The sequence below is a fragment of the Hypomesus nipponensis genome, chromosome 9 (genome assembly GCF_054491055.1).
Source record: "Hypomesus nipponensis isolate SF chromosome 9, ASM5449105v1, whole genome shotgun sequence".
Classification (NCBI taxonomy): Eukaryota; Metazoa; Chordata; class Actinopteri; order Osmeriformes; family Osmeridae; genus Hypomesus; species Hypomesus nipponensis.
The window spans coordinates 27,022,565-27,042,512 of NC_140369.1; the positions used below are offsets into that span (position 1 = coordinate 27,022,565).

The 19,948-nt window shown below is 42.6% G+C and overlaps 1 protein-coding gene across 2 annotated transcripts in view; it reads left to right on the forward strand.

Moving 5' to 3' along the window:
* Positions 1-19,948, forward strand: part of LOC146274054 (plasma membrane calcium-transporting ATPase 1-like) — a 101,822-nt gene that overhangs the window by 45,295 nt on the left and 36,579 nt on the right. The window contains exons 3-10 of one of the 2 annotated variants that reach the window (XM_084704182.1): positions 2,653-2,850; positions 3,218-3,475; positions 3,866-3,991; positions 4,159-4,284; positions 6,130-6,165; positions 12,152-12,334; positions 12,507-12,721; positions 13,993-14,235. In XM_084704182.1, the coding sequence (XP_084560308.1) occupies positions 2,653-2,850; positions 3,218-3,475; positions 3,866-3,991; positions 4,159-4,284; positions 6,130-6,165; positions 12,152-12,334; positions 12,507-12,721; positions 13,993-14,235 (1,385 nt within the window). The remainder of the gene's footprint in view (positions 1-2,652; positions 2,851-3,217; positions 3,476-3,865; positions 3,992-4,158; positions 4,285-6,129; positions 6,166-12,151; positions 12,335-12,506; positions 12,722-13,992; positions 14,236-19,948) is intronic. The other variant, XM_084704183.1, reaches the window with a different exon arrangement.

A 19,948-nucleotide genomic window follows, 5' to 3' on the forward strand; every position in this document is an offset into this window, starting at 1 on the left:
AGTTTGCGTGGAGGACCGCACATTCTCCCGTCAAGTTTGTTTTTTATAAATCACAACCTTTGCGTGGAAAGTGGCGTACGCACATTTTCAGCCCCGTTTTGTGCGTACGCAAGCTTTATAAATGAGACCCCTGGTCTGTACCTTTGTCACACCCCTAAATTTGCTTTGCACTGCTCTGTTAGGGTTAGGGTGCGTTATTGTGTGTCAAAAGGAGAAACTTGTAATAATTGTCTTGACTATTACTATGAACAATACATCCAAGGGAGTAGCTATGGTTTGAAATTAGTAGGTTTATGGCAAATGAAAGCTTGCGATTTCCGTTATTGTTGGTCAGCTGTTGATGTGCGCGCATGTGTGTCTGCGCACCTGGAAGAAAGTGTCCCTCATTTGGGATTGAGAAAGTTGGCAACCCTACAACCGCAAGCTGTAGACTAGTATGATGTTGTCGCTAACAGTTATTAGCAATGCTAACGTATCCTGCCTGTATCTAGCAACGGTAGAATGTTTAGTTTATTGGTAATGGGGATGACGTTATTTCATGATCCTGACTGTGTTTCATTCAAATAAATAACCCGTGTTGTCATGTAAATCTACAATTCAAGATGCATGTTTGTCCAGATCTATTTTTCAGCAAGATAGCTAGAGCTAACTGAAGCTGAGTTGAATCACGATAGTTTGTTTGCAAAGCTGTAGTACTAACTTAACCCACCTAAGTCGATCCTGTTTGCTTTGAGAACAGAAGTGGAAACAACTGGTCCTTACCAGACTCTCGTACATTTCGTTTGTACATAGAATCTGGCCTCGCTCCATTGACAAGTGGAGGCGGGTACTCTGTTGAAGTTTAAAACTATTGGATCTGCCTAGAGCCACTGCGATCTGCCATAACCAATCGCTAGCGTTCGCCTTAGCCAATTCCTTCACCACTACTGTAACAAAGCTAGCTACCGTAGCTGGAAAATCCAACTGTTCCCGAACCCCGTGGGGAGGAGGGCCACAACATCATGGCCACCAACAAAACTCTGCAAAACTTGTTCTTTCTCCGGCTTTAGTTTATAGATGTGTTGCCACAACGGACCGAATGGCTTTACTCGCATATTTCTTCGCAGCCATCACGGAACTACAACACAAACTAGCGCATTACATCAACGTCATCGTTCTCAGCCACTCCCTCTGTTCGCTGATTTGCCGGTAGAAAATCAACCTGCAAAATCTGATTTACGTACCGAATGGCCAGACCTAGTACAGAGCAAAATCAAAATTGAGCGGAAGTACGTAGGAGGGCAGAGCCAGGCTAGAAACAATTAGCCAGCATAACGTAATAATGTCATTTGATATCTAGTAAATCTGTTGAAAACAGTGTTGTTTAGACACAATAGATATATTTGTACGTTTTTATTTCAAGTCTCCACCTTCGACGTTTCAGTGAGTGCTGTTGGCCGTGTTGCGCAGGATTGCCAGGTCTGTGTGACAAAACCAGCCCAATGGCCAATCAAAACCAGCCCAATATCAGAACTAAAAATATGCCCCTGCCAAACCATATACACTGCTTTTAAAGTCCAACAGCATTGCTTTCATTGCCAAATGTATTGTAATATCTACAAAGTAACACCAAATGTTTAGTATGCCAGCATTAAGAGCAGTTTTCAGGAAGTTTTCTCAGGAGACTGAGAGCATTAGGCATGTGTGCACACGCACAGTGCGTGTGCGTATGAGGGCTTGTCCAATGTCAATGTGTGTACGTGCTGATCTGGAGTCCGTTTGGTAGGATTTGGGAATAAATAATTTCATTTAAAATATGGATTTTTAATTAAAAGATATTCATGTAATCTGCACGCAAAATAGGTCTACCCGAACCAGCGGACAAAAAATTCAACCTGCGGCAACACTTCAAAAGTAGCCCAATTCGGTGGGAAAACTGTGGACCTGGAAACACTGGTGTTGCATCTTTGCCATGCATCTTCACTCGTTGTAAACCAACCAATCAGCGTGCAGCTCATCTATATATTCATGAGCATACCATTAAAGGAGAAAAACCTAGTGCTTTATTCTGGGGCTATTTCACTGGATGCATCAGGGCTCATAGAACAGCACCCGGGCCATTTTCAGCCAAACCAACGTTACATACCCTATTCGGAGAGGGAACAGTAAGGAACAGGGTGAAATACCCCAAAAACCAGTCAGTCACCCCTTTAAGGATTCATTTGGTGACATCAAAGGGTGATTAGACTGTCAAAATAGACTAAATAAAAAATGAACAAAATAATTTGAACGGACGTTTCTGGTTCGGGTCAATGTTTGTTCAGTCAAGCTGTAGTCCAACACATTGGCTGTGGATTAAGTGGCAGATTGTGGCCACAACAGGAGCCTGACACTGGGGATATTGGAGCCGCCAACCCCCCTGGTGTCAGGCCAGGCTGGGTTTGGATTGGCTGACCTTCAGTGGGACAGAAAAATGCCAAAAAGACCCCTTGAATCAGGAATGGACTTCATCTTCAGGATGATTTTGTGGAAGCTATGAGACAAACAAAGATTTTTTACAAATATTTCCAGTATGATACAGTTGCGGTCTGAATGTATAAGGTAGAGAAATTATAATGTTCAATATCAGACCAACACCACCATTGTCACATGGGAATCTCCTCCCTCCCTCAGGTCTCTCTGGAAACCCTGTGGACCTGGAGAAGCGCCACACATCTTTTGGTAGGAACTTCATCCCCCCAAAGAAGGCCAAGACGTTCCTTCAGCTGGTGTGGGAGGCTCTTCAGGATGTCACCCTCATCATCCTGGAGATCGCTGCCATCATCTCCCTGGGCCTGTCCTTCTACCATCCCCCCGGGGGCGACAGCGAGCGTGAGTTCTGGCCTGCTTTAAGAATGGGCCAAACATTGTTGGCTGCAATGATAAAATTGTTCCAAGTTTATTCAAGCATGGAGTAAAGGTTTCCAGCAGTGGGATATGGGTTTTCTGCCTCTGGACAGTCCTACATAGGCTGTATAACAGAACAGACAACAGGCAATCTTATATGAAATCACAAGGAATTTGGGTTTAGTTACAAAAACATCTTAATATTTACGTTGCCTGTCTACAGTCCCACCATCTGTCACCACTAATATAGTCTTTAAGATTTAGGGTAAGTGTCCAGGGCAGTGGTTACATAAGGGGGGGGTTATGCGTGGTGGTGGGGCTGCTCACCTGCTGGTCTGGTGTGTGTGTACAGTGTGCGGCCAGGCGGCAGCGGGCGCGGAGGACGAGGGCGAGGCACAGGCAGGCTGGATTGAGGGCGCCGCCATCCTCTTCTCGGTCATCATCGTGGTGCTGGTGACTGCCTTCAACGACTGGTCCAAGGAGAAGCAGTTCCGGGGGCTGCAGAGCCGCATCGAGCAGGAGCAGAAGTTCACCGTCATCCGCAAAGGCCAGGTCATCCAGATCCCCGTGGCTGAGATCGTGGTGGGGGACATCGCCCAGATCAAATATGGTGAGATGAGACGCTCCGACACTGATACATATACAGGATATGGGTGGGAAATGTGTTTAAAGAGCAGCCAGAGACGTACCTAGCATGAACACAGCCCTGGAGGGGGGCAGGAAGTGATCAGTTCCCCCACAACCAGGGTAGAGGGAGGACCTACATACCAGACGTAGGTCAGTCATGTACAGTTAGCGATATCAGGTCCAAAACGAGATGGAACACAACCGGGTATTGTCCACAGAGAGGGATACCAGATAAATCATTTAGCTAGAAACCCAATATATCAAGATCCCAGCATCAAGTTTTGTAATCAAGTCAATAGGTTTTAGAAGTACAGGAAAAGGTTGGCGGTGTTTAGAACATAAGTTACTGATATTCAATATTGTTGATTGTCAGGTGACTTGCTGCCAGCGGATGGTATCCTGATACAAGGCAACGACCTGAAGATTGACGAGAGCTCTCTGACTGGCGAATCAGATCAAGTCAGGAAGTCCCTGGAGAAGGACCCGATGCTGCTGTCTGGTGAGATTCCCTGTTCAGTTTTATTTTGTCTCACTGTTACAGTTAGGTTACACCCAATGTCAGCTTGCAACAACTGTAGAACTTCGGAGGGCATTGTGTAGTGTAGGTTGACCTTTCTTGTGTCTTCTCCTCTCATTCATCCCTTATCCCTGGTCTCTCTCTCTCAGGCACCCATGTGATGGAGGGCTCGGGCAGGATGTTGGTGTCGGCGGTGGGTCTCAACTCCCAGACGGGGATCATTTTCACTCTGCTGGGCGCCGGCGAGAGCGACGAGGAGAAGAAGGTCAAGAAAAGTAAGAGGCAAACGAAACACCAACCCAAAACACCAGTTAACCGTGGTCGTACCATGGTTGTACCATGGTCTTACCTTGGTTAAACTGTGGTTGTAACATTGTTGAGCTAAGCTTGGTCAACTTTTCATGGGTTACTGTCTGTCACTGACAAGGTCTTGTGTGCAGCGTGAAAATGGTTTTGGTTCTTTAAGGTTCTGTTGGGGGGGATGTACCCCCCAGCTTGGTTTGGACTAAGAGAAGATGAAGAAGCATGAGAAAAAGTCATCACCATTGGGAAAAAAAAAAATCTTTATATTTTTCCCTACAATCTAGAACTGTTTAAACATGGTTCCAATACCTCCAGCTCCTGAGACGTCTCTAGGCATCTTAAAAAAAAGATCTAATCTTTCTTTGCTTTATCCTATTTTCCTTTTGTACCTTGAACAAGAGGGTGTAAACAAGCTCTCCTTCTTAGGAGCAGTTCTCTCTAATCGTCATTGAGGAAACAGTAGTAGTTTGTCTCAACTATGCCCCATTGTCAAAAACCACTACTATTGTCATTTTTCACTTTTTATGTCTCTTTACCTCATCCAATCTGTAGCACACACATTAAAACTCTTTGATATCAAATCCATGAAAATCCATGAAAAAACAGATTGCGTGAAGATGCACAGTAACAGGAGGTGGCATCTTTTACATTTCTGAACTTCTTGGGGCACTGTGGTTCATGTTGGATTGAGGTTTATACGAGCCGTAGACATGATACAGCATGCTGAATGTCTCAGGCCAACTTAGAGGGTTTTTAGTTGCCTAAAGACCTATGTTACTTTTATTATTGTTTTCGGGTCGTACTAACCCTTAACCGTATATATAATTTTTATTTTCTGTTTGGTAAGAGCTTTTCGGCTACAATTTCAGTTCTCAAGGCATTCATTCTAAGGGGGTTGAATGAGCCAACTCAGAGGTAGGAGAGGCAAATTTAAATGAACTGTCCATTATGATTGGCTTCTCATTATTTGCAACTATGAAACTAAATATAATGGTTGTATGTCAGTGAAATTATGGAGCACCATCACAAATAGGTTCATATCACAAATAGCTATATTAGTTTACTACTGTAAAAATGTGACCTTGTGTCAAAACATTTTTAAACAAGCAACAATGTGCCTATCCTGCACACAACTGATGACAACAATGAACACAATGTGTTTAGACTGGGTGTCGGCTGAAGCAAGGATACATGCCAGCTCAAAGCACAAAGACACAAAACAGATTCTGCTGTCTTATGAAGCCCAGCACACTGCCTGGGATGTCATACACTTACAGAAAAACACACACACACACACAGAGAGAGTAGAGACAAACTGTCTGAGGCCTAAGGCTACAGGGCGTTCTTCCACTTATCTGACAACTGCTGGTAACACATACACGTGCATGTGCCCTGCACTTGTACACAAATCCATTTCCAGGCACACACCTCCTGCTTTCACACAAACACATTGCACTCAGGCAGACGTGAGAGAAACACCTGCTGGTGGTGTTTGACATCAATCACAGAGAGACAGGCTTCAGGAGTGTGTCTGAGTTAGCCTGTCTGAGGGTGTCTGCTCCTCCTACCACCCTCACCTAGTCCCTCACATACTCTACTACCGGTACCACAGTAAACTAATGATGGGTGCTTTGCGATAAGAAAGAGTGCAAGCCAGCTCTGTCCTCAGATGGCCTGTTCTTACCCCCACACGCACATGTATGTTTGTATTGTTTTGTTTTCGTTTTTTGTGTTCTTTTGGTTTATCTATGATTTTTTTTTTACATTTAATTTAAGCCATGTTATCAGCATTCCGCACTTTTTCTCTGTCTGAACAGGTAAAAAACAAGGAACCCCCGAAAATCGCAACAAAGGTAACCCTTCCCTCCCTCCCTCTCTCGTTCCCTCCCTCCCTCCCCACCATTCAGCAGCAGTCTGGGAGTCTCGTGTCAGTCTCACCCGCTCTCTCTCTGTTTCACTCTCTCTCGCTTCTTCCCTCCGCTTGCTGAAAAGGGGAGGCTCTCTCGCTTTACCTGTGAAAAGGGTGCAACTCTCACCTAGCCTGTGACCAGCCCACCGAGCAGCTTCAGTGTTCAGTCGGGGGACAGCAGCACTAGTCTGGGAATTCCCAGGGTTAGCTTTAGCAAGAGACGATGACCCGCACTAGTCTGACTTTGAAGGACGGTGTGATTTGTGAACATCCATGCAGTGTGTGATATAGGGCTTACCCGACCTCCTCCACAAGCTGTCTTTCCCCCCACGGACACACACACATGTACACACACACACACATGTACACACACACACACATGTACAAACACGCACGCACACACCTCCCCCCACCCTGGCGGGCCAGAGCATCTGCCACAAACAGAACGTCTCATGATCTCTGCTCTCCCCTGCTCTCCTACCCTGGTTTCTCCTTCTCTCCCGAACTCCCCTGCTCTCTTGCTCCGTCTTACTCTCCCTCTCCTCCTCTCTCTCCCCTCCTCTGGTGTCTTCTGCTCTCCTCCTCTCCCCTGCTGCCCTCTCCTCTCCCCTGGTCTCTCCTCTTCTCTTGTCCCTCCTCCCCTCTCCCCTCATCCACCTTGTCCTCCCCCCTTTCTTCCCTCAGCGTTAGCTATGTGCTAAACAGGGGTTTCTTCTGTTGTTCTCCAGATACAGCCGTAGCTGTGAATAAGTATGTTATTCCAGACACAGAAGAAAGTTTCTCCAGAACATATTCTCTACAGACAACATACAAATGGGTGGTCTGGGTTTGGCTGTGTCAAAAGCCTCATTGTATGAGAAGAAGTTCTATACTTCAGGGTTCTTCATAGTCCTAAAGTGGAATTAGATTTTAATTTGTATGCTAAACTTTGGCAACAGCCACAAAAATTGAAATGTTATCCATGTTATATAGCAAATGTTACTCTGTGTAACATTGTTGGATGTCAAAGCTGCCATTAAGTGAGACTACCCCATCACACGCTCGCAGTGTTACAAACACAAAGGAGTTCAGTCAGACCGCTTCATCAAGTCTCCAAAGTAAGACTAGAAAGTACCAGGGATAAGCCATTTTGTGTTTATTTTTAGCAATATTTTATTTAATTAACAGTAATGTCAGTTCTTGTTGAGTTCTATGTTATTTTAAGTGTCTGGGATGTGGCTTTAAGTGGAAGTTGCACCCTTGTAGCATCAGTGGGCTGTTAACTGTTGTTCCGTTTCATCTACTGTTTTATCTCTTCCTTTAAACCGTTTTCTTTCTGTCCCTTGTTTCTCTGACTGTTGTTGCCTCTTTCTAGGGTGTTGCTCAGGACTTCATGCTGTCTTGTAAATCTTTACCTCACAATCACTGTTTGACCCTCTTTCTCTCTCTTTCTTCTTTCCTTCTCTCTCTTTCACTTTATTAAAAATTTTCTGGAGAGATTTTCCAGAGTTTTCCTACCTCCTTTTTGCTCTCACCCGCTCCCTCTTTATGTGGTGGTCGTATTTCAATTTGTTTTGTTCCTTTTGCTTTGTGTTGCTGGTTTTTAATTTGTCTGTTGGATGGTTGATTTTTTTGTGACACACTCGCCCCCCCCCCACCCCTCTTCTCTGTCGTGGTCTCTTGGTGCTGGTCTGTTGAGTGCTGTCCGTCAGTGGTCCGTCAGTCAGTCCAATCTCCCAGTCAGCGTGCCGCTGCTATGTGCCCTTGGTTCTTGTTCTGCTGGGTTTCTGTGTCCTGATTGGTGGATCGTTCCAGTGTTGCAGGTCCTTAATGTAGTTCTTTAAGCCGATGTAGAGTAAACCTTCACTGATTTCCGGGGGAATTTCCACTGTTACAGTAGCAGAGCTCACAACAAAATAAACAAAATACTGAATGAAACTGTCCACATCGTAACACTAACCCTCCTAGCTGGCTCAGGACACTGTTACGTTTCATTATATTGCCAGACATTACAGTGTATAGCCTATACTGTACATAAGTGTCCTTATGTTATTCAAACTTTGGAAATTCTACATAGGATCATGAACTGTTTGTGTACACAAATGAAGTCTGTACTATGTAGCCATTTATACAAGACACATGTTAATGGTTTTTGGAAGCATTTTCTAGTCCTCACACCAAACGTTGTTGCTGTGACGTAGAACATCAGGTACAAAAGTATTCCTACACATTTTCATCTATATACTGAAAACTCAAAACAGTGTTGACACTTTCTGAAGTCTTACTCATCGTATGACCAAGTGTGATAGCTAGCTAGCCAGGTAACATGCTGCATGCTCAGATGGAACACAACAGCGCTGCAACTACAGACAGAGCTAGTCTTAGATGCTGATGGGATGTTTCTGTACGAAAAACAAACACACAGCCCTGCCCCCCTCTGCCACGCACACACACAGGTACACTGAGGTGTAATACGTGACACCGGTTAATATGCTAATTGCTCACTAGCGCCTGCGCAATGATATCAAACCTCTGAATGCACACAAGCACTTTACATAGACTTACAATGAACACACAGACGTTACACACGTCACATAGGCGTTGCGGTGGCAATGTGCACACGTATTTTTACGATGTGTCCACAGCGTGTGCATGTTGTGTACACTACACTTGACATATGCCTCAAATACATAAGACCTATGCCTACACGAACACTACGTCCAACTGTTTGGTAGATATCTAGGCATGCGCACAGGCAGGTGAAGCACACATAACACCTGCCTGTGTGCATGCCTTATCAAATGAAATATGCACACATTTCGCCTGTTTATACGCAAACCTAATTGGGGTGTGCTTGCGTTCGGCGAGCACAAACCATTGTTATCTCACATATATATTATTTATTATTTATTGTTTCTTTTCGCCCCCCTAAGGATGCCTCAATATTTGGACTACATAGACAACGGCGATGTCAAAAGGTTTGTCTCGGTAGCGATTGCGTTGGTTGTATTGGGATTTACGTTCAATTGCACGGTTTAAGTAGAAATTACGTTTTTGTGGCGAAAAGTGAAGCTAACGGTGGCTAACTTGCTAGCCACAGTCACTGACGCCACTAACGTCACTAACGTCACGAAACTCGCGCGACTATCTCTAGCAGAACATTAGTTTCGCATCTGTTAACTTGGGGGATACTAGTCTGCAAGGCAGCTGCAGAAACGCCACAAACAAAGAGGCCAGGGTGATATTTAATCATTTTACTTTGTGATGTGAAACATAATTGTGAAATGTAATGTACAATATTAGCTGATATTTATTAAGTAAGTAGGCCCACATCTACTTTCGGAAACGGTAGTCTACTATTTCACTGAAGCATTAGCATCATGACATTAGCCTCTGTTGCTTGGGCAACACATACTACAGTGGTCATGATGCATCTGTTTTTAATCGTTGAAATAAACATTCCTCACAAATACGTTTTTGTTGTAGGATTTATTTTGACATTAATAAACGATTTGTTGGTGAAATGACCATTACCTGTGGTTTCATATCAGTGTGGCGGCTCACTGCAACGCTGTAGCCTACCCGAGACACTAATGAGTAGCTAACAAAAACATCTCCACAGCTGTTTAGGAAGTCAAACGGCGACGGAACATGTTCGGCTTTCCCCTTACTCAAAAGTTTTTCAATAGGTGAAAGTATCTGACTACTAACCTGAACTTTATTGCCACAGCCTAAACTTTGTCAATGTCAAAACTTTGTCTGTTCATGAAAATAATTAATGTCAGCCTGCTTCAGCCTTGCTTTGCTGTAGGATATACATTTCACTAGGTCTTGCAGCGCTGCTTGATTTACTGAAATTATTATGAAATGTTATGTTTTACTAGCCATTTGCCTTCTTAAGCAAATCACAGTATTTCCCACCCCTCATAGTGTAACTGAGACGACCGTAAATAGCCTAAGTCATCTTTCAAGTAATAAGCCCCCCTTTGAAGTGTTGAGCAGGAAATTAGCTGGTCTGTAGAGATCTTGGGTTGGTGGTTTTACTGATGCAGAATTCGCTCAAATAAAATCGATAGACGTAATGAGTGGCACATAACGTGAAGTAGGCCTAACATTGCATTTTATTTTGTTTGAGTTTTAATAACTTGTCCAGTGCATTGGGGCAAGTAGCACTAGCCTAAATTGATCTTCCAGACTTGCCGTACAAAAAAAATCCACTCTTCCCGGACAAGCCTTAGCTACATGGCTAGACTGTTGACACAGATCAGAATCCATCATATCTTGGACACTCAAAATCAGCAAATCTTGCAGCCAAATCAAGTAGCCTATATATATAGGCCTTTATATGGCTACAAACTTCTGGTCGGTTTCTAGCTGGCTACTTGTTACCAAGTTACAACTTTGTTGCAGGGGCATTCTTTGTCCACATTGCGAGCTAACAGTGTCCGGTAATGATGTTGCTATAAATAATGATGTTAAACCGAGACCACTAAGCTCTCAAAGAAAATGTAAGGTCAAAGAAACAAAAGAAAGGTTTGAGGTTACTCTGAAAATTATTAATAAAATAGGCTTCTAATAATAAAACTGCTAAATCCTTCTCTAACTAGGCTCCTCTATCATGCATAATGAAACTTAACGTTTTTTAAGTAATCAATAAGCCTGCGCTGCCCTCATTACTCAAATGATGCCGTTCAGGGCGTTCAAATTACATAATAGGACGATAATAGGAGGATAATAGGACATAATAGGGCAACCAACAAGTTGTTTATATCTGATTACAATTTAATAAGTTATCTAGCGCTGCATCTTCATGAGCTACATTTGGCCTCCTTCTCTTCCAACCAACCAGTATCACCTCTCCTCCATCTGAGTGATGCATGTCATTTTTACAAACTTATTATCAAGGGAACACAATGGTCAGAACTGTAGTCATACACTTAAATGCTTTTTGAAATATGTAAACACCAGGAGAGTATGGGCAGCTGGGGCAGCCGCAAGCACACCCTCACAATTTCCCCAGAACTTGTATGCTCTCTAGTTATCTATCAAACTATAAGGTGCCTTATTCATTCCATGCTTGCTACAAATCACCAGAGTAGCTTCCCCCGTATCAGGTATGTGGTGAATGCTTACACTGACACTGATTACATCCAATAGTACACATACACATGTAAACGCACACAGGTACACATACACACACACTATATTACTATCACAAATATTTATTTTGGATTGCGCTGTGGTGAATTCAATTTTGAATGACAAAATGTCTCTTTACTTGAGGGTTAGTTTACAATGAAAGCTGTTATTGTCTATGCCTTTTCTGGTGAAGTCTTTTTATGTGCTTATTCTTTGCAACAGTATTTTTTCATAACTAACTGCTTGTCCTAAAAAAAAAAAAACAACCACAAACTCAACTCAACTCAAATCTCATTCATTTATACACTTTTTTTTTCTCCATGTCACCAGATTAGGTTTTAGCTACGAAAGTTCAAATACCCAAATACGCTTCATGTTGATGATTACTGCTGTAATTGTGGATCACCAGATCAGGATGTGTTTAGATGTTTCACCCTGTGGTGCTTCTTGAGCCCCTCTGGTCTGGAGGTTTCTGTCTTTATGACCATAACTGAACCTTTGCCATCTCTGTTCTACTTTTCTACCCCTTCATCCCAAACTTGAACCTTCTCCCTCTTTTCTTGGAATGACTCGATCCCACACTGAAACCTTAACCTCCTGAAACCTGGACATAACCCCCTTCTCCACCTTTCCCCCACCAAACTCCTTCATGCCTCCTCCTCCTCCTCCCTCTCCCAAAAAACAACAACTTTATTTACTCATTCATTGACATTTGTCCATCCCCACCTCCTCCCTGCTCATCTCCCCCTCACATCTCTAATCATCCCATTGCCCCCCCCCCCCACCGTACCCCTTTTCCCCCCTCTTCTCAGCTAAGACTCAGGATGGCATCGCCCTGGAGATCCAGCCCCTGAAGAGCGAGGAGGCAGCCGAATCGGAGGAGAAGGAGGAGAAGGAGGAGGTCAAGCAGGTGAAGAAAGTCCGGGTCACCAAGAAGGAGAAGTCCGTGCTGCAGGGCAAACTGACCAGGCTGGCCGTGCAGATTGGGAAGGCTGGTACGATAAATGGAGGCTCACAAACACACACACACTCTCTCTCACAAACACACAAAGACAAATGCACACAAAAACACACACTCACACAAACACCATACAAATTCTATAGTCTTTCAAAAAAGGAAAATAGTCCACCAACCTTTGCTGGTTTATGTCCGGGCTGCCCCTCCAGGTCTGATCATGTCGGCTGTGACGGTCATCATCCTCATCCTCTACTTCGTGGTGGACACCTTCGGCGTCCAGGGCCGCCCCTGGCTCAAGGAGTGCACACCCATCTACATCCAGTACTTTGTCAAGTTCTTCATCATTGGGGTGACTGTGCTGGTCGTGGCTGTACCTGAAGGCCTGCCCCTTGCTGTCACCATCTCTCTGGCTTACTCTGTGAAGGTGAGCTACCACTCGCCGCAAAGAAGTACAGATACAAAGAGATACGACTACACTCAAACAGACAAAAACACAGCTACACTGGTGTAGGCTTTTTGTGTGTGGTACGCACTACTCTTGCATGATTGCTCATATTTGACCGTGGTCACACTGGGGGCCTCGTTTACTAACAGGATTGCGCCCATTTCAGCGTAAAATAGCAGGTAAAGACATAAAACCGTAATTACAAAGGCAACGCACTTGAGTAAAAACGCAGATTACCGCTCCTGGGAGGGTATAAGGGAAAATGGGTGTGTACCGCAAAGAGATGGGAGGAGAGGTGTATTTCTTACTTGTAACATTTTAATGTTAGCTGTAACTTTGTGAACCAATATTTCTATATCCTGTTCGCTGAACCTTCTTTTTCTTTTCCTCGAATCAGCCATGGTGGCAGTAACATGCAGGCGATTTCTCCCGTCTTTTAACGGCGCGCTACTTAACACTAAAGGGCGGAGTAAGGCGCTGATTGCCCAATGAGTAGCCTGGCTGCCAGCCCAACGTAGCCCCGCCCACAAAAAAAAATTGGTCGGGAAGTTGGGTCTGGAGTAGCTCGGTTGCGGAAAAACTATACCCGAACAGGAGCTGTTCGGACCAATGAAATTATCAGGGCGGGCTTTATATGATGATGGACAGATGATCAACAGTAACGTAATCAACCATGTCACCAAAGAGCGCTTGGGTTGAATTTGTTTTTAACAAACAACATATTACGTTGCTCTGATTGGTTGTAGGTTTATCCAATTGAGCGAAGAGACATTTGTTTTACGAGTTCGGTTGAAACACGCCCCATACTCATATCCCAACGGAGAGTTATCAGACTCATTCTGACTAGAATTATGAGTATGACAACGTCATGCTACCTGACGAGGCTTTGGTTTGATAAATACCACGCAAAATGCGGAAATACACCGTGCGCTATTTGCGGTTGGGCAAAGGCGCAGATTAAGCTGCGGTCGCAATGTTTATAAATGAGGCCCTGGGTGTTTTATTTTTGAACTGCCTCCTTATCTGTTTGTTCTGTTATTATTGGTCTGTGGAAAGCATCCTGAAGGCCCTCGCTGTGTGGAAGAAGAGAGCAGGCATGAGCGTGTGATTAGCCTGATGTGTTGAAGGCAGCTAGCGCAATCTTTGAGAGGAATGTTGTTATTGAAATGTACGTGGTTACGCAACCAAATCATGTAATAGAAAGTGTCTCTCCCCCTTCCTTCTCTCCTCCACCTCTTCCATCCCTCCAGAAAATGATGAAGGACAACAACTTGGTGCGCCACCTGGATGCGTGTGAGACGATGGGCAATGCCACGGCTATCTGCTCCGACAAGACAGGCACACTGACCATGAACCGCATGACGGTGGTGCAGGCCTACATAGGAGACACCCACTACAAGAATGTTCCAGAGCCTGATGCCATCCCGCCAAGTATTCTGGAGTTGCTGGTCAACAGCATCTCCATCAACTCAGCCTACACCACCAAGATCCTGGTGAGACTCGACACTCACACATAAAGAGTAACTAAACAACAAAACCTCAAGAAATTGCAGAAGTTTTTTTTATTATTATTATTTGGTTTATTTTATATTATTTATTTTTTTCTTATTTTTTTTTGCGTAATTTTTTAGATACTCTGCTGACGTATCACAAAGAGGGGTCATGCATGACACATGGTCGGGGTCATGTATTATTTCGAAAATTTGAGGAAGTACCAAACATTTATATTCATGAAAAATCCACACATTTTCACCAGAAGCCAATAATTTTTGGCGGGGGTTCTTTACAGGAAAGTGATTAATATTGATTAAGTTCACCTGTGATGATTGTTGAAGTGATGAATATTGATTGGGCTCTCAAAGGAACATTTGCTCTTTTAATACATAAAAAAAAAAATCCATTTAGCACACATTTTTATCCAAAGCGATACACAAATGCACATAGAAAGTGCAGCAGAACATCAACAGTATTTTGGTGGTCCAGGAACAGTCTGTATTTACTAACCACTTTGCAAAGTAATCGCATCTCAGATCGCAGGCACGGTGAACAAAAAAAGAATATCATCTTGAGTTTTAAATAGAATTAAAATACTACAGTGCAAAACTAACAATTATATTGCTCAACTACAGTCTTACAATAAAGTATTAGTTACAATAATGACTAATACAGTACAGCAGAAACGTAAACATATCCTTAATGTAACAACAACTGGTCTCTATCTCTATCTATCTCTCTCTGACTCACACACACTCATGCACACATTAACACACACACACACATACTCTACCTCTGTAAAAAATCAGGGAATGTAAAGTGCAGTTCCTAATCACAAATATCACTTCAAATTAACATAATTTACAACTTTGGTACACAAGACAAATGTTTTTCGTATTTTGTCCTTGATTGGTAGTTGAAAGGGCAGGACTTCGTGATTTACATTTTTATTTCAACTTCTACATCCGGCATCTAGTCTCCCATGCTCTTTTCCCTCAACAATAACCAACCTCTTGAACATCAAGTCAAGATCAGTCACTGTGTAGTTAACCTCAGTCAGAAACCGTCATTAGGTAGACTGGGCAGTACTCACAAAACACTAATTTCATTAATTTGTTCACAACATTTATTGAACTTTTTTTTTTTTTTTTTTACCATTTATGAACTTATTAAACCAGTGTTATGACTGTATTCCTACAAAGTAAGATCCCTCCCTCCCTCCCACATGAAATTAGCTGATATGTAACAGAACAACTTCAACTGCACCAGGGGCATTTGTACCAGGACCTCAACATTTTACAATTTTACCCATCGCTGGACATTGTGAATGTCAATATCATTTGTACTGTACATTTCACTCCCCCACCCCAAAAAAAAATATTTATCAAAGATAACAAACACTTCATTGGAACCCCCCCCACATTTTCCTTCTTAGGGAACAAATATGGTTTTTCATATAAAATGTTACTGCTTTCCAGTCTCTATTTCTTAGGGCTTGAGGTGCAGCGCTGACAGTCCATTTTTCTTGTAACTTTCTACATCACTATGAAGTTGTTCAGATGCTTTTCTACGGCAGCCGATTCCTCTGGCATCCAGCTTCGTTTCGCAGAAGTTTGGTTACCTAAGTAGACATACAAAGCTTTTATCATTCGTTCAGATGATTCCAATCACTGATCACTTTACTCTGTTCTAACCATTAAGTCCACACGTGAAATGCCCAACAAGAAACTCACCATCAATCTCCTTAATTTTGCTAAGCTCACCTCTCTTTTTTCCAGTCTCGTCTGTGCTTTGGTCATCCCTTGTGGAAGTACATGATAGTGGGTCTTCCCTGCAAGCATCTCCTGAACCTTGTGCTCCTGGAGTATGGGCACCTAGATACAGAAGGTTTTATAATACAGATAAATCAGAATCTTTACGATGCCACCTATTACATCTCCTCTAAACAGTCTATGATTTCTCTGAACTCGCCTCTTTTTTTTGCTGACTTCCTCTTGAGCTTGCCTTTGTTTTGGTCATCACATTCTTGCAGGGAGGTCACACTGTCCCCATCTTCAGACCTCTGTGTTTCTGGCATACTGGCATGTTCTGTAGGCACCGAAAACATTTAGATCAACTAACCTTAATTGTCAATAAAACTGTCAAGACTAGGATGTTTATCATGCATACTAAGTAAAATGGTGAGAACTAGTGAAATCTACAGGCATTCAACTGTCCAAATCAACATGCATTGGGTCATACATTTTCATATCTAATAAATCAGATCATAACGCATTAAGAAAAACAATCGCTCCATGGATTCATCCGCCATCTGCATCTCTGTGTCAATATCAACAGTCTCTAAAATGGTAATCGACAATAGGCATGAGTTGGAAAGCTAAAACTTGTGATGAACTCTCCCGGCACATGGATACCAAAGCACTTCAAAAATGTGGTCTAATTTATATAAATACTTAACCTTAAAATGTTATGGTTACGGTTAATTCTAGCTCTTTTCACCAGTATGTAATGTTCTGAGTATGCCAACTTCTTACTACCATACCTGAATTCTCTGTACTTGATTCAAATTGTTATTACATTATGCTCCTTTAACTTCCCACATTAAAAACATGACATCCACATATCTGAACAGTTAAAATTCAAAATATACTGTGATATTTTCACCATATAATTGTGCACTAAGACTAAAATGGATTTTAGACTTAATACCATTTGGATCAATGTGAATCTCATCCAGACTTTTCCCTTTGTATTCTCCAAGCCGTCCCTGTTTTAGTGCCATGAGAACTTTGCTTATTTAAGCAAGCTGGAGAGTGCCCTCTGGAAGGCGGTAGTGCTTTCTGTGGACGTCAACGTTATATCCAAGAAAATCTGCCAACTGATCAAGTTCTGTAGTCTTGAGATTCAGAATGGTTGAAAGAGTTGCAATGTGTTTTCTCAGTTTCATTGAGGTTAGTGCTTTGCAGTTTTTGACATCAACACATTCATGCACAAACTGTCTTATGCAGTCACAACCCCTGATGTAATGGACAGATTTTGGCAACGCAAACAAGAATCCATTTTCTTTCACCACATTCTTCTCGCTTCTCAATCAACATATTAAGCGATTCCCTCATCAGTGGAGTGAGAAGAACAGGGACTTTCCTTCCTCTCTTTCCTACTATTGTTATCCGGATAAAATGTTTGCAAAGCTTCTGCTCGAGTTCCGTGAGAGCTAAGTTAACATCTTCATGCGCCTCTGATACATCTCTTGTTAAATACAAAGTCAATGGCATTCTGGACACTTCTCCTTCCCTCCGGCGGTTGAAAAGCATTACTTGCGCCAGGGTCACCTTAGTGAGGTCTTTCCAGTTCTGGGATGAAAGCTCTTCTTTCAGGGCATTCAAATGGTTCTGCTGTTTTGCAGACAAATGAGAATGGAGATTCAGGACATCCTCTGTGAAGGGCAAGAGTTGAGGAGCATTCCATTTGGACTGATTAATTTGAGTTAGAGCTTGGCTTGCTATGTCAAATCTCCAACTCTCTTTGTATAGTTGTGCATTTTGAACTGCTTCCTTATCTTTTTTTTCAAGCCTTCAGATTTTATAAACATGGCCAAAGAATGCAAGTTGTGTCCAACTTTGCGAGCGTAAGATGGACGGTCAAATTGTCCAGTTTCATCACTTAACCCAGCCACGTGTCTTGCAGCTGTAACAGTGTGTTTGTAGTTTTCCGGTTTGATAAGCTCTCTCATTGTCTTCACAGGTGTAACTTCTTCCGCTGCTAGCATCAGCCTAGCAAGCTCTCTCAGCTTTTGTCTTATGTACTGGTGCTGGCTGGTTGCCCTTTCATTCTTTGTGAACAGTCTTTTCCCATACTCTAAAATGCAGCAGTCTTTTTTAACAGCAAGAGTAATCTTGTCTTGATTCATACAATTTAAGAACTTCCAGTATGCATTGTTAAATCCAGTTGGAGCACTGCTTGGACCCTTGTCTTACCTGGTTTGGAGGTCAGTCTCTCAGGGTTCAATTTGCAGACCTGAAAATGTCGCCACATCATTCTTTTGTTGAACAATCCAGAGCAGTACACACAATGCATAAACACGTCCTTCATGGTACAATGGTACAAGTTTGCCTTTCTTACTCTCCAAGACCTCCCTGTTATGGACACAGTTGCCTTTATTTCGGATATAGTCCAATTGCACTTTTCTTTCTTTTGAGTTCTTTGTAAAACTAAGGGCTTTTGCAACATAAATCTCATTGCTGTGCTTACGCTGCAAGTGTCTGGACATCTTTTGAACTATTTGTTTACAATAAAGGCAGTGGTGTTTCTTGTTGTATCTCCTAGAACCATCCTCCTTTTTTGAAGCAGGACTGGCAAAGACAGATGGCATTGAAACACTTGACTCCTTATTAGTACATGTTTGCTCTATTTCCTTGTCATCAAGATCGGCCATGCTATCATTAAGTATTTGCCTGGAGTCATTACTTTTTTCCAAGATTCTGCTCTGACTGGTAGACTTTGAGCTGCTCTGGCTGGTAGACTTTGAGCTGCTCTGGCTGGTAGACTTTGAGCTGCTCTGACTGGTAGACTTTGAGCTGCTCTGACTGGTAGACTTTGAGCTGCTCTGACTCGTAGATTTCATTTTGTTCTTTATATTTTCCTGGGATATCTTTAAGCTGCAGTCACTGTCTGTGCTTTCCTCATAAGGATTGGGTGCGTATTCTTCCCCACTATCAGCACTTGAGTCTAACAACTCATATCCTATAGGACTCATTTGAATCTTGAAAGAAAAAAAAGACGGAAAACTTAAAAAGATATGTCAGACTATGTACAGTACAACTCACAAGTACATTTACAAATAATGTGATACTGGTAAAACTTGTAGCAGGTTGAGTGTAAAATGTAGAATAAAGCATTAAAATGCACACCCATGGCTATCCCTAGCGGCTGAGTTTGGTCAAGCAAAAATCCCTAACTTGCATGTTTGCCTCTAGTTAATAAACTTGATTTTGAGAAGGCATACCCTTAAAGCGAAAAAGAGTAAAAGGTGGCTTACAAGATGGCCTATGCTTGTTCTTGCCCTTAGTGAAGCAAGTCTGAGTGAGGGATCCTGTGTATTGTCATCCCTCCGCAACAAGACAGTTGTACATTTTCACTCACATCCTATTAAAATAAATAACTAGAGAAAAGATGGTTTGGGAAATTCAACATATTGGTATTCAAAGCATTAACGGCATACCAGAGTGTCTTTAGTCTTTACATCAGTTTCGTCCGATTGGACACTTGAACAATAGCTTAGAGACTCCTCATAGTCAGTGTCTTCCACTATGCTCTCACTTGAATCATGGAGAGCATCCGTAAAGTCTGGTACTCTGTCAATCATCTGAAAGAAGAGAATTGTCAAGGTATAGTCAGTATGGTCACATCCTATTAAAACCAATCACAAGGGAAAGGGCAAATTGTTTAACATTATTTTACAGGTATTCAAAATATCAAAGGCATACCAAAATGCACTGATTGCTACAGAGACAGAACTACATACATATCTACATAACTCCATTACCTCTGGGCTAGCATCATCACTGGACGTTGTATGGTTAAGGCACGCCTCAGTCTCTACTCCCACAGCAGGAGCCTGCAAGATAGAAAAACAAGACTCATTAAGATCTGGTCAATATTGTTTGAATGGATATCTACAAAAGTCACAACTGAAAAACATTTCTGAATTAG